The following is a 14,724-nucleotide window of genomic DNA, read 5'->3' on the forward strand; positions in this document are numbered from 1 at the left end:
ATTCATTCCTTCCTTTATACATGCAAGCACTGTTCATTCTGTGCTATACTAGAGCCATGCAAGGCTGTGGGGAAGCAAAATCCAGCAGGCGAGGCAGACAGGCTTTGGGTTCAGCCATGTGGTAAGTGCCCTGTAGAGGGAGGATCACCATGCTCCCAGTGAAAGAGTGAGGAGTTCTGACTAGGAGGGAACATCTGAGGGGGTCCTCCAAGGCTGAAAAGGTGTTCCAGCATTTGCAAGGGCTGAGAGGGAAGTGAGACCCCAAGTATGCCATACACATACTGAGCCTCTTCCAGACCTCACGGAGAGCCAGGAGGGGCTGGGGGGGTCCCTAGGGACTTGAGCTGGGACTTCTCCCACCCTCCCATGGCCTATCCTGCCTTGACTCTGCCTCGCAGGTTGCAGCCCATGGATGGGCTCAAAGATGCCTGCAGAGCTTGGGGGCTGGATCAGGGCAGAGCGTGTGTGTGTGTGTGTGTGCACGTGCATGTGTGTGTGTGTGAGATTTCACAGACCCCTCTCAGAGCAGCCTCCTTCCTGCTCACAACCCCATTTTGCCGGCACCACCATCTCTTGTGCTGCTGGTGAGGAGGGTCAGCATGGGAGGACTAGGGGTGGCTGGGAAGGGATGTCATGTGATCAGTGACTTCAGGGAGGTGCACCAGGAAGCCACAGTTCTTGGTAACGTGATTATCGATGCCCAGAATATGACCTTGGATCTTATCAGAAGCCCATCGGTGCAGGGAGCATACACCTTCCTTATGAGGACACAGGACAGTCACCACCAGGTGGGGAGTGGGATGCCAAGGTCAGCTGATAAGTTGAGGGACTGAGGCAGCAACCCCATGGTCCTACCCCACCCACTCCTGGAAGGATTTAACCCCTCAATCATGTGAAGTCACAAACAGGACGCCTGGACAAAAGTGTGTGACATCTGAGTGATAACACCTGGGACTGTGGTTTGTGTTGGAGAGTGTGTAAACAGCTGTGTGTGTGACACCCAAGAGATCCACTCAGGCTGTTGGAATCCACTGGTGTCTACATGGCTGTAGGCACCAGACGTTAACTTGGTCAATTTTCTTTCCTCCATCTTTGCTGTGTGGGTGGTATGGCCCCTCCCAGAACATTCTGGATTGTGGGAGTTCCTAGAAATAACTTACGGTAGTTAGAGCACATGAACACCTTTCATTTTCCTGCCTTATTCTCCCAATGGCTCTGGGTCCAAGGGGTCTTCAATCCTCCAGGACCAGCAATGCACTGCTGCTGGCTCCCTCCCCACTCTCCACCTGCCCCACACACTCGCCTCCGTCCCACCCTCCTTCACCTCCCACGTGTACTCACCTTGCCCAGTTTGAGGCCCTGGAAGCCCTCTTAACCCCCAATCCTCTCTGCTTTGGTCACATCCACTGGGAAAACGCCATTCTGGTTACTTCTTACTCACTCTCTGCTTCTTCTGTGCCTGCACCCTTGCCCCTGGATGTGCCTGCAGAGTCACGTGGCCTCCCGGACGCCATGTTGTGAAGACACTCAAGCAGCCCTGTGGACAGGCCTCATGGTGAGGCGCTAAAGCCTCCTGCCAACATTCAGCACTAACTTGCCAGCCCTGTGAATAAACCAACTTGGAAATGGGTCCTCCAGCACCAGCCAAGCCGTCAGAATACAGCGGCCCCTGCTGGAATCTTGACTGCAGCCTCACGAGAGTCCCTCAGCCAGTACCACCCAACCAAGCCACTTTCAGATTCTTAACCTGTGGACACTGTGTGAGATAATACATGTTTATGGTTTTGGGCTACTAGGTTTTGGAGTGATTATAACCGAGCAAAATAGGCCAGGCGCGGTGGCTCACGCCTATAATCCCAGCACTTTGGGAGGCGGAGACGTGCGGATCACGAGGTGAGGAGATCGAGACCATCCTGGCTAACATGGTGAAAGCCCGTCTCTACTCAAAATACAAAAAAATTTGCCGGGCGTGGTGGCGGGCACCTGTAGTCCCAGCTACTCTGGAGGCTGAGGCAGGAGAATGGCGTGAACCTGGGAGGCAGAGCTTGCAGTGAGCCGAGATCGCGCCACTGCACTCCAGCCTGGGTGACAGAGTGAGACTCCGTCTCAAGAGAAAAACAAAAAAACAAAAAAAACCACAGCAAAATAGAGTACCAATACAAATGACTAAATATAGACCAGAAACCCGCAAGTATATGTCTCCAATGTAACCTATCCCCGAACTCTTGTATTTCCAGCTGCCTAATTTTTTTTTTTTTTTTTTTTTGAGACAGAGTTTCGCTTTTGTTGCCCAGGCTGGAGTGCAATGGCGCGATCTCGGCTCACCGCAACCTCTGCCTCCCAGGTTCAAGTGATTCTCCTGCCTCAGCCTCCTGAGTAGCTGGGATCACAGGCATGCGCCACCATGCCCAGCTAATTTTGTGTTTTTAGTAAATATAGGGTTTCTCCATGTTGGTCAGGCTGGTCTCGAACTCCGAACCTCAGGTGAACCGCCCGCCTCGGCCTCCCAAAGTGCTGGGATTACAGGCGTGAGCCACCGTGCCCAGCCTGCAGTGGCCTCTTAACTGGCCTCTCTGATTGTATTCTTCTCCCCTCTAGTTTTTTTCTCTACATAGCAGTCAGACTCATCTTTGTGAAACCCAGGTCCGCCATGTCACAACCGTGCTCACAGCCCTCCAAGTCTCCCTTTACACTCAGAGTAACAGTCATGACAGTGGCCATAGAGCCCTTCATGTCTCAGACCTGGTCCCCTCCCTGTCCTCCTCACTCACGGCTCCTGTAGCTCTGGCCTGCTGCTGTCCCCTGAGCCTACCAGGCACACTCCTGACTCAGTGCCTTTGTGTTGGCAGCTCCCGCTCCCTGGAACCCTGCTCCCCAGCTGTCCACAGGGCTCCTTCCCTCAGGTCCTTTGTGTCTTTGCTCAAATGTCACTTCTCAATGAGCTCTTCCCTGACTACTCTATCTGAAATTGCATTCCTGGCTGGGTGCAGTGGCTCATACCTATAATCCCAACACTTTGGGAGGCTGAGGCAGGAAGATCACTTGAGTCCAGAAGTTCAAGACCAGCCTGGGCAACATAGTGAGAATCCATGTTTAAAAATACATAAATAAAATAAAATTGCATTCCTCCCCCTCCCTCAGGCTTCCTCTTCCTCTGTGGCTTCATTTTTCTCCATTGCATCTATCCTCATGTTACTTGTTCATTATTTCTTGCTGCCCCTCCCAGAGCGTAAGTTCTACCAGGGCAGGCATCTTTGTTTTATTCACTGCCGAAGCCCCAGATCCAGAGCAGTGCCCGGCACCTATGAGGCACTCAACAAGTATTTGTAGATTGGAGGCAAAGCTGACCTACGCCAGCACAGCAACTCAACACTCCTGCTCCAGCTGTCTTCTGTCCAAGGGGTGTTCAGAGCAATAAGAGATGTAAAAGGTGGGCACGAGACCCCTGGGAAGCAGACCCCCTCTGGGTAAGCCCCACCAGACTGCCAAGGCAGCCATGCATAGGACACCTGCGTAACAGGCGCAGGTGCCCTCACAAGATGGGGATGGGATCTAACAGACTTTCAGTGCTGGGTGTTCCCAAAGGATGACGTTGCAGGATGGAGGAAGGCCCTGCCAGGCTGCAGGGTCTGGCCACCCTCTTGGGCAGGAATACCAGGCCCTTTAGTGGGGAAGGGAGCCTGCTGGGAACACTAGTACTCAGAGCTGCTCCCACTGGGCCTGCAAAGCCAGTTTGGGGGCTGGGGTAGATCCACTGGAGATCAGATAACAGTCGCCAACACATGGAATGCACCAAGTCCACACTAAATCATTCATCCTCCGAGGTGGACACAATGGAACCCCATGTTACAGATGAAGATGTGTGTCCAGGCACTCAGTCAAGGTCACACCAGACAGCAAGGGGTGGAGCTGAGAGTGGAATGCAGCGCCTGCACATTCACGAAGCTATCCCACCTGCCATCACTAGGCAGGAGAGAGGCATCCCATTCTGCCCCTCACTAGAGAAATGGTGCCAGCCAGACAGAGGAGGCTGATTTGCTAACCCAAGCCCAGTGCCTTGATGACAGAGGCCCAGGAGGTGTGGGCACAGCTTGTGACTCACATGGTAGCCTCCTTTGACTGGGAGAAAGGTGTGTGAATGAAAGGACCAGGTAACACCCTGGGGCCCACGCAGCTTTGCTGTGGGACCTTCCTTGACAGGAACCTCTGGGCTGGGCTGGGACTGCTTGGCTGCAGTGTCAACAGGAGTGGCTGCAGAGACTGACCTCAGGACAGCCAGTGAAGGATCCCTGAGCTGCAGAACCATGGCCAGGATGCATTCGAATCTATAAGCACTTCTGTGGTTTGGAGCTGGTTGGGGAGGGGGCTCCGTAATAGACTCCATTTCCTGCAGCCAAGCAGTATTCATGTAACCTTATTCGAGCACTGTCCCAGGCTGAGACATAATTAAATAAAAGCATAATTAGCCGGGTGCAGTGGCTCACACCTGTAATCCCAGCACTTTGGGAGGCCGAGGCAGGTGGATCACAAGGTCAGAAGATCGAGACCACCCTGGCTAACACGGTGAAACCCCGTCTCTACTAAAAATATAAAAAACTAGCCAGGCATGGTGGCGGGTGCCTGTAGTCCCAGCTACTCGGGAGGCTGAGGCAGGAGAATGGCATGAAGCCAGGAGGCAGAGGTTGCAGTGAGCTGAGATTGCGCCACTGCACTGTAGCGTGGGCTACAGAACAAGACTCTGTCGCAAAAAAAAAAAAAAAAAAAAAGCATAATTAGTCTCTCTGTGTCCTTTTAAAGGAAACATCAAATGGGACCATGCTGATGACTGCACCTTATTGACAGAAGTCCTTAAATGGGTAATTGATTTAGCTGTTGATCCAACTATCATCAACCTCAGTACCCTATGATTCCCTTTGGGAAAATTGCAAGACAGCTGTTTGTACAGCAGGGCCCCTGGTCAAGGACAGGTCAGGAAGTAGGTGGTTGGGGAGGTCTGGGATCCCTACAGCCATCAGGTGAGGAGGGTAGAGTCTCAGAAGGGGTGGGCTGCTAAGTCAGAGATGTTAGTCTGGGAGCGGTAGCTAATGCCTGTAATCCCAGCATGTTGGCAGGCTGAGGCGGGAGGATTCTTTGAGCCCAAGAGTTTGAGACCAGCCTGAGTAATATAGCAAGACCCTGTCTCTATTTATAAAAATAAAATGTAAAAATATGAAGAAAAGAGATGTTAGCTCAGCTCAATTCAGCCTGAAGCTGGGGCAGAATCAAATAGTCACTAATCAAGCACTTCATCAGTTACTTTGCCCAGGCCTGATCCCTAGGAGTCTGGTGTAAGTGAAACCAGGCCTGGGGAGGAGCCACAAACCTGAATTTCCATCCTCTTGGCTGTTGTCTCCCTACAGTGAACATAAGGCAAAATGATCATCCCCAGCCCGTTCCGTGTCACATGAGGATTAACGAAGGAATTCGGCATGGTGGATCTTTTACCATCCATTAGACCTAGATGCTGTAAAGTTAGAGGTTACTTTACAGAAAACTGATTAAGATGCAAAATGATTTCTGCCCAGTGAATAATACAAGCCTTAGAGTTATGGGACTTTTTATTTTATTTTAAATTTAAAAAAAATTTTTTTTTGAGATAGTGTCTTGCTCTGTCGTCCAGGCTGGAGTACAGTGGTGCCACCTTGGTGCGCTGAAACCTCAGCCTCCCAGATTCAAGTGATTCTCGTGCCTCAGCCTCCCAAGTAGCTGGGATTACAGGCACGTGCCACCACACCTGGCTACTTTTTGTATTTTTAGTAGAGACCAGGTTTTTCCATGTTGGCCACACTGGTCTCAAACTCCTGACCTCAGGTGATCCGCCCACCTCGGGCTCCCAAAGTGCTGGGATTACAGGTGTGAGCCACTGTGACCGGCCCGGGTTATGGGATTTTAAAAATAAATGCCCTTTAGAATATTAACCAATTTTGTATGTAATTTAGCAATCTTCTATCAGGATTCCTTGCTTTCTCCCCCTTGACTATATACGTGTCAGTTTTTTGTATTCTTTTTTGCAACCCCATTGGTGGAGGGGGGTTGGGGGCTCCCAGGAGGCCCTGGGCCAGAGGGCTCCTGGGTTGGAGGTGAAACTCAAAATCGATATGTATCTCCAGGCCTGAGGGGTGTAGGATGCGGGCCCTTGGGGAGTTGCCACCACCTCTCTCTGCCCCCCAACCCCATGACTTACAAAGGGGAAGGGACTTTTCCAAGGTCACCAGATGGTTAGTGGCTCTTCCCCTATCCCTCCCCCACCTACACCCCAGTATCCTTCTGCACTTTGGAGTTAGAGCAGGTACCCAGATCCTCCGGGGAGGGACTGCGGCCCCTTTCTGGCCTCACCCCAGTGCTTATCTTGGGAACATCGCCCTTGAGCTCTCATCTCCAGGCTGACAACAACCAGGCCTGGAACCTTCTGTGAGGGGTGGGGGGAGGGCAGGGCCATGTCAGGGAGGGGTAGATGCAGAATGGGTGAGCTGAGGGAGTGGGGGTGATGTCAGAGGGTGGCTGAGGGGCTGAGCTCAGTGTGGACGTGGTGACCTCCTGCTCCCCACCTGAGCCCAGGGCCCACAGACACTTGGTGAAGCTGAAGCTTAGCTTCCAAGTTTATTTCTGGGATCTAGGGAGGAGCTGGCTGAAGGAGCGGCCTCCCGAGGAGGTGTCCGACCTCTGGCCTGGGGCCCGGCCAGGCCTGACCCTGGTCTCTGTGGTCGTGGGGCAGGTCAGGCAGCATGAAGAGGAGACCTGCCTTCCGGGGGTTTGGGTCACTGCAGGCAGAGACAGCTCGAGTGAGCAGCATGGGGCAGCCGCCTCTTCCCTCCCCGCCGCCATGGCTGCCCGCACACCTGAGCAGAGCCACCTCCAGCAGGGCCTGGCTTTCCTCCTGCAGGGCCTTCACTTCATCCTGGATGGCCTGGGCCTCCTCCTGGATGGCCTGGGCTCCCTCCTTCAGGCTCTTATACAATAAGGTGGGCTGGACAAAGGGTTGCAGGGTTCGAGGTGGGTAGCCAGCCGTGCAGGACAACCTGAGGCCCCTCTAGGAGAGCTGGGCTGGGAGGCAGGGAGGAGGCAAGACAAAGAAATGGGGTCCTGGCTCAGGGTCTTACCAGGTTCTGCAGCTTCTCCCCCAGGGCCAGGTTGTGCACTTGGGTGGTGTTCAGTGACTCCTGAAGCCTAGGGTTGAAAAACAGACCCCTCCCACCTCAGCCAGGCTTTTGTTCCAGGCAGCACTCCCCACCCCTCCCACCTCCTGCATCAGCCACCTGGTCCTATAGACACCTGGGACCAGTGTTTCACTAAGAGCCCAGTCTTCCTGTCCCGGCAAAACCACAGGTGGGATGGGAATTGTTCTCCCTGAGTGATTGGTAGCAGGGGACCGAGAGAGAGACTAATTATGCTTTTTGTCTTCCTTTGCAAGAGCAGGGCAGGCTGCTTCTGTGGGTGGGCTAGAAACCCTCTGAGGCTCCCCTTGGAAGGGGTGGGTGGTATAGGGCTAGCCGCTCCTTTGGGCTGTAGGCAGGGTTGCAACAGGATTCTCTGTGGCTCCAGGCCAGTGACAGGGCCAATGCTGGAACCAGCCCTGCCTAGGCGCTCCAGGTCAGCTGTGTATGAATGGGAGAGCTGATCACTCAGGTCTATGGCCTGGAAGCCTCCGTCATGCCCTGCCCCCACCTCAGGACCTTTGCTGACAGACGGGGCTCTGACCCCAGCATTACCTGAGAGGGGCGAGCGGCCATGGGATTGTGTGGACCCCAGCTCCAGAGCCCGACATCCAGAGAACAAGCCCCTCCCCCAGACTGAACGCTCCTCAAGTTCTTGGACAATTAAAGGTGGGGGTTCCTGAATGCCCGTTCACCAGCCACGTGGGCCCTGACCTGAAAGCCAGGCCTGGCCTTGGTCGGGGGAAGCCCTGTCACCCTACCCGCTCCCATCTGCCCGCCCAGCTCACCTCATGCAGTCATTCTGCAACTGCCTGATCTCCTTTGAGGTCCGCTGGGGGCCCCAGTCTTCCTGATCTAAGAACTGGTACTCCTGGATCTCTGAGTCCCTGGAGCAAGTGGGTAGTGAAGGTCAGGCCGGAGGGTCTAGGGGATGAGGGAAGTGGGTGGGTGGTGTGGGGGTGCCCAGCCAAAGGCCCCGGCTTCAGCAGGCCTCTCTGGGCCTCCTCTCTGCACGGGCCAGGACTGAGTCCTAGCCCAGGTTTGAATGTTTCTGGGTGTGGGGTGGGGAGAAACACCATCCACCTCCCCCAGTTTTGTGCATGCCTGCATGTGCCTGCATGGGCACTCTCTCTCTCTCTCTCTCATGCAGCCTTACGATTCAGGGTCTTTTGGCTCAGTGGGCTCAGAGGTGTTCAGGAGTGTAAACAGGAACGTGACGGTGGGTTCCAGTTGTTCTGAGGAAGGTGGCTTTGCAGAGAAAGCGCCAAGGTGACTGGAGAGGGTCACGGCTGCTCGCCCAAGAGCCTGGGTCCTCCCACACCCCCCATCCTTGCCATCTCCCTGTCTTTCAGGGGCCCCATTGTCTGTATCCCCCACCCTGTAGGGAAAGCCTGGTAGGAGGTATGAATGGGACCTGTCCAGGAGGCCCTCCAGTGCTGAACTCCCCTGCACCCATTCCTCAGCCCTGAACCCAGGAGCTGGGCCTGGACGCCCTGACAGCTGGAAGCTGGGTGTGACGACGGGGGTTCAGGCCTCCATTCAGATACAGGAAGAATTTCTCCAGCTCTCCTGCCTCCCCTGCCCACTGCCTTGGGAGGCCCTGGGGTTTCCCATCACCTCCAAGTTCCGCTCCTCGGAAGCCTGAGGGCCCTTAGGTTCTTGCTCCTCAACAGGCTGCACCACTGGCTTGTTGGCCAGCTTGGAGTGGGCTCTTTGTCTGCCCCTAAGAGACTGAGAGAGACAGAAGCCTGCTAGTCACTCACATCTACCATCCCCGCTATGCCATTTCTAGCCTGGTCTGGTTTTTAGGGGGCGGCTTCCAGCCTGGCGAGCATCTATCACCAGCTCTGTCCAGCAAGCCAGACCCCCTCAAAGTGAAAGTTGCCAGATTTAGTAAATACAATATAGGCCCAGTGAAATCTGAATTTCAGCTGAAAATGGATACTTTTTCAGTATCTGTCTCACACAATGTTTGGGATATACTTACACTAAAAAACAATTCACTGTTCATTTGAAATTCAAATTTAACTAGGTGTCCTGTATTTTATCTGGCAGTCCTACCAAACTACATGCTAAAAATATTTTGAGGCTGAGTGCAGTGGCTCACGCCTGTAATCCCAGCACTTTTGGAGGCCAAGGCAGGAGGATCGCTTGAGCCCAGGAGTTAGAGACCAACCTGGGCAACACACCAAGACCCCATCTCTGCAAAAAATTAAAAAATTGGCTGGGCATCGTGGCGTGTGCCTGTAGTCTCAGCCACTTGGGAGGACGAGGTGGGAGAATCACTTGAGCCTGGAAGGTTGAGGCTACACTCAGGTGTGTTTGCATCACTGCACTCCAGCCTGGGCTTCAGAGAGAGACTCTCAAAAAAAAAAAAAAAAAAAAAGCTGAAGTTAATAGAATTGTGGCTATTTTTCACCCTGGTATTTTTCAGAATCTTGTGCATCTACTGGCCAAGTAACCACAGACATGGTCCTTCTTCACACTGAGTCCACCTGCGCCTCTAGATCCCCATGGACTTGTGGCAGGGGGCTTGTGGCCTGGGCTTGTGACTGTGTTATATTGTACCTTTCTAGGCAGCCTAAAATTACACAATTCCTGACCACGTGACATAAACCGACAGCTCTGCAGAGGGCCCCGTAACCCTGGAAAGTCCCAGAGCTCCAGTGTGGTATGGCTGCTGGAGAATAGGTAGCTCTGTCACCAGGAGAACCTGGCTGCGTATAACAAGATCCACAGAACGATGGAGAGTCATGCCTCTGAGAACCTCACTTTGGAAACGGCTTAAAGAAACAACTCCAAATAAAAGTAATTCACATGGACGACCACAGTAGCTGATTTACACCATGAAGAAAAACTGGAAGGGGCCTAAAAGGCCCAAATATAAGAAGTGGTAAGGAAACAAAGACTTCTTCACGTGGTAGGATACAATTCACTCATGCGCTTACTGGTCCCTGTAAACATTGCCTGTGGCATAGGCCTTGGGAACATATAGATGGACACAACCTGGTTCTGCGCAGAAGTTTCCGGAAGATGAGGGAGGCCTCAGGTTTGCAGCTGACCACAGTGCGGGGGGATGAGCCACACAGAGGTTTGTACAGCGAGCCCTGGCTGCAAGAGGAGGGAGCCATGCATTCTGCTTCGGAGCTCCAGAGAGACTGCACACAGGATGTGCCGCCAGGTCTCAAACAAGGACGCAGGGGAGACCAGAAGAGGGAATGGTGTAAGCAAGAGCCGTGGGGTCCTGCGAAGGGCCCAGGACAGGGCCTGGGCTGTAGCCCACAGGGGACGAGGAGGCATAGGGATCTTTGTGTGTCTGTTATGTGGGCTGTTTGGCCATAGTTCAGAGGGTGAGTGGAAGGCGTAGACACCGGGGCCAGGATGCCAAGGGCCCTGGAAGTGAAGAAGAGAGGCAAGCCACCAACTGCTGCATGTGACAAGTGTCTAAACTCTGTTAATCCTGGAGAAGGTGTGCATGAGACCCTGCCACACCACAAAAGTGGGTCTTAACGGTGGTATGGGCTGGGTACCAGTGTACCCACGTAGGGTTGCCAAATAAAACACAGAATGCCAGGTTAAATTGGGATCTCAGATAAACGATGAATTTTTTTTTGAGACTTTATTTACTTTTGAGACAGGGTCTCACTTTGTCGCCCAGGCTGGAGTGCAGTGGCACCCTCATGGCTCACTGCAGCCTCGACTTCCCAGGCTCAGATGATTCTTCCACCTCAGCCTCCTGAGTAACTACAACTGCAGGCCCGGCACCACACCCAGCTAATTTGTGTATTTTTTGTAGAGACAGGGTTTCACCATGTTGCCCAGACTGGCCTCGAACTCCTGGGCTCAAGTGATTCTCCTGCCTCCTCCTCTCCCAAAGTGCTGGGATTACAGGCATAAGCCACTGAACCCAGGCAGGTCGAGAATTTCTTCTCCAAAATGCCTATCTAGAAGTGTTTTGGATTTCAGATTTCTTAGGATTTTGGAATATTAGCATTATCTGAAAATCCAGAATCCAAAATGCTACAGTAAATGTCAGGGCAGTGCTCACAGTTTGGGATTTTGGATTTTCTTTTTTTTTTTTTTTTTTTTTTTTGAGACGGAGTCTCGCTCTGTTGCCCAGGCTGGAGTGCAGTGGTGCAATCTTGGCTCACTGCAAGCTCTGCCTCCCAGGTTCACGCCATTCTCCTGCCTCAGCCTCCCGAGTAGCTGGGACTACAGGTGCCCGCCACCACACCCGGCTAATTTTTTGTATTTTTTAGTAAAGACGGGGTTTCACCGTGTTAGCCAGGATGGTCTTGATCTCCTGACTTCATGATCTGCCCGCCTTGGCCTCCCAAAGTGCTGAGATTATAGGTGTGAGCCAACGTGCTCGGCCGGGATTTTGGATTTTCAACCCACATATGCATACCCCATATGTGGCATGGAACATACTTGTACTAGAAAACTATCTATTATTTCTCTGATTTGGAAAACGGTTATTCCTTTTTTTTTTTTTTCCTGGGGACAGTCTCGCTTTGTTGCCCAGGCTGGAGTGTAGTGGCGCGATCTCGGATCACTGCAACCTCTGCCTTCCGTGTTCAAGCAATTCTCCTGCCTCAGCCTCCTGAGTAGCTAATTTTTGTATTTTTAGTAGAGACGGGGTTTCACCATGTTGGTCAGGCTGGTCTCGAACCCCTGACCTGGTGATCCGCCTGCCTCGGCCTCCCAAAGTGCTGGGATTGCAGGCAAGGGCACTCTTACTCTTTAAAAATTGTGTTGTTTATCTAAGATTCAGGCTTAAGTGGGCATCTTGTATTTTTTGCTAAATCTAGCAACTCTAACACTATGGCCACATGTTGGTGCCCATCAGAGGACACTGGGAGGCATGAAAAGCTCCACGGTTACCAGTTCGTACGTGAGGAGGATGAGCAGATAGACAGACAGACAGGACTGGGGTCCTCTCAGGGTCCCACCAGCCAAGCACAGACAGATGCTTAATTCAGACTTGGACAGAAGATAGCTCAGGACCTGGATTTCAGTCCTGCTCTGCTGCTCATAGGTGGGGCAGCTGCAGGAAATCGGGCTCAGCCTCCTAGCCTGTGAAATGGGTATTCAACTCCACAAATATTGATTGAGCCCTAACTTTGTTAAAGGCCCTTCCCTGAATGTTGAGAAGGTACAAAAATGAATCTCCTCCTTTGAGGGGTTAATCACAGGCTGGGTAAAATGCTACTAGCCATCAGTGATGAGGAACTCTGCTGGCTGCTTTGCATATGACATCAACCTCCTGACCAACTCCGTTAGAGAGATGGAATTGGCCTCACTTTTCAGAAGAGAAAACCATGGCTCGAGAAGAGTCTCAGATGTGGGTGGATTGATCCCCAAGCAGGTGGCTGTCAGGGAGCCTGCCAACCTGTCAGCCACACTGTGGAGAGGGGAAGGCAGCCTGGTCTAGGCCCATGTGTTGGGAGAACCACCAGGCCTGAGCCAAAGCCTCATCTGAAAGGGTGGTGAGCTACCAGGCTGAGGACCCAGGCGAGGAGGGAGGGGTCCATAGGCTGTGTGGGGAACTGCCCTGTGGAGAGGGAGGGTGAAGTCCACTCTCCAAGAAATGGGGACAGGTGTGAGCCATGGGGCTGGCTTCAGACCTCACATGCACACTGGTGGGACTAGAATTTGTGCTGTGGGAGGCTCATGACTGAGGCAGGGTGCCAGGTGCCATCACTCCTGACTCCACCTGTGCCCCTCCTACCAGGCACTCAGAGGCTCTCTGAAGCCCCTGTCCCCAGCTCCCACTGGAGGGGCACACCTGCCCAGGCTGGTGGGAAACCACCACATCCACTTACTCCATGATGTGCCTGGACACTGGGGGGACAGAGACAAATACAACCTTGCCTCCAGCCTGAGCTGGAGTTTACACAGCTACTGTGTAAATGAGTGTGCAGAGCAGACAGAATGGAGCTTGAAGGTGCTATGATGGAGGTCTGTGTGGACTTCTGAGACTTAAAAAGGGAGGGAATGGTCAGTTCTACTTGAAAATTGTTCATTGAGCACTTACCATGCACCAAGTGCTTTACTTGTATTATTTCATTCTTTTTTTTTTTTTTTTTTTTTTGAGATGGAGTTTCTCTCTTTCACCCAGGCTGGAGTGAAGTGGCATGATCTTGGCTCACTGCAACCTCCACCTGCCAGGGTTCAAGTGATTCTCCTGCCTCAGCCTCCCGAGTAGCTGGGATTACAGGTGCCCGCCACCATGCCCGGCTAATTTTTGTATTTTTAGTAGAGACGAGGTTTCACCATCTTGGCCAGGCTGGTCTTGAACTCCTGACCTCAAGTGATCCAACCACCTCAGCCTCCCAAAGTGCTGGGATTACAGGTGTGAGCCACCGCGCCTGGCCGACTATCTCATTTTTAAACACTGTGGCATAGGTATTATTATTGTCCTCATTTTACTGTTAAGGAAACTGAGGCACATCAGAGTCTAATTATTATCATTTGCCTGGGATCACACAGCTAGAAGCTGGCAGAGCCAGGATTCAAACCCGGTTGGATTGCAGAACCTGTGCTCTTTGCTTTCACCAGGGTGGGGCAGGTGGGGAGGAAAGGCTGAGCAGGGGTGACGCGTGAGCCAGACTTAATGACACGGAGCTCCCCAGGTGACGCAGGAGTGGGGAAAGACACGAGAGGCAGAGAGCAAAGGTTCAGAGGCAGGGACCTCCAAGCAGCTCGCAGCCTGCGGTGGGTCTGTGGGCTGAAGCCTGGACACCAGCCTCGGCCTGGAGTCCTCATGAGCCCCACTAAGGTGTCAGGAGCCCCCTAGACCAGCCAGGGTTCTGGGGTGCAAACAGGAAACAATGTTGGCTGATTTGAGCAAAAAGGAGTTTATTGGGAGGATGCTGGGGAGTCACAGAACTCACGGGAAGAAGAGACTTCAAAGGGCAGGCACTGTAGGGCGCCGATTGCCAGAACTAGGACAGGGGAGGGCCTGCAGATGGACAAACACGCATTCCCCACACCAGACACTGCTGGACAGGCGGTGCCTTCATCCCTCCTCACACCCATCACTCAAGGTGGAGAATCTGATCAGTTTAGGTCCTGGTTGCCGGGATCAGGGAGAGCAAGCATCTGGGATATTCACTCCCACCGAGTGGCTGGGGTCCTGCAGACAGCACATGCCTGGAGGCTGAGACGCTACTGGGCAGCCAGGCACCAGCGACCATTCATTCCACTGCTGCACGGAGCATGGGAAGTCAGCAGAGGTTTCTGTTTTGGCTGGAGTGCAGTGGCACAATATCGGCTCACCGCAACTTCCACCTCCTGGGTTCAAGCCATTCTCCTGCCTCAGCCACCCAAGTAGCTGGGATTACAGGCACCCGCCACCACGCCCACCTAATTTTTCTATTGTTAGTAGAGATGGGGTTTCACCATGTTGGCCAGGCTGGTCTTGAACTCCTGACCTCAAGTGACCCACCAACCTTGGCCTCCCAAAATGCTGGGATTACAGGTGTGAGCCACCACGCCTGGCCCAATTTCCTCCTTTTTAAGGCTGAAT

General features: G+C 53.0%; 1 protein-coding gene across 1 annotated transcript; it reads right to left on the reverse strand.

The window, feature by feature from the left end:
• Nucleotides 1-1,341: 1,341 nt before the first annotated feature.
• On the reverse strand, nt 1,342-12,516 carry LOC103782674 (uncharacterized). The gene is made up of 9 exons (XM_055095149.2): nt 12,497-12,516; nt 12,078-12,240; nt 8,811-8,924; nt 8,350-8,441; nt 7,982-8,080; nt 7,140-7,206; nt 6,879-7,006; nt 5,363-5,393; nt 1,342-1,537 (listed from the first exon to the last, which is right to left on the reverse strand). Exons 1-9 carry the CDS (start codon nt 12,514-12,516, stop codon nt 1,427-1,429), a joined length of 825 nt encoding a protein of 274 aa, XP_054951124.2. The 3' UTR covers nt 1,342-1,426.
• Nucleotides 12,517-14,724: the final 2,208 nt, after the last annotated feature.

This window comes from Pan paniscus, chromosome 9, assembly GCF_029289425.2.
Source record: "Pan paniscus chromosome 9, NHGRI_mPanPan1-v2.0_pri, whole genome shotgun sequence".
Taxonomy (NCBI): domain Eukaryota; kingdom Metazoa; phylum Chordata; class Mammalia; order Primates; family Hominidae; genus Pan; species Pan paniscus.

Bases quoted from the DNA above. Each gene is read 5' to 3' on its own strand.
- LOC103782674 (XM_055095149.2), bottom strand. From the start codon at position 12,516: ATGGTTTTCTCTTCTGAAAA. The intron at 8,925-12,077 runs GTAACCGTGGAG...TGTCTCTCTCAG, and splicing joins TCCTCCTCACGTACGAACTG to TCTCTTAGGGGCAGACAAAG. The intron at 5,394-6,878 runs GTGTGCGGGCAG...TGTTCACTGTAG, and splicing joins CTGGAGGTGGCTCTGCTCAG to GGAGACAACAGCCAAGAGGA.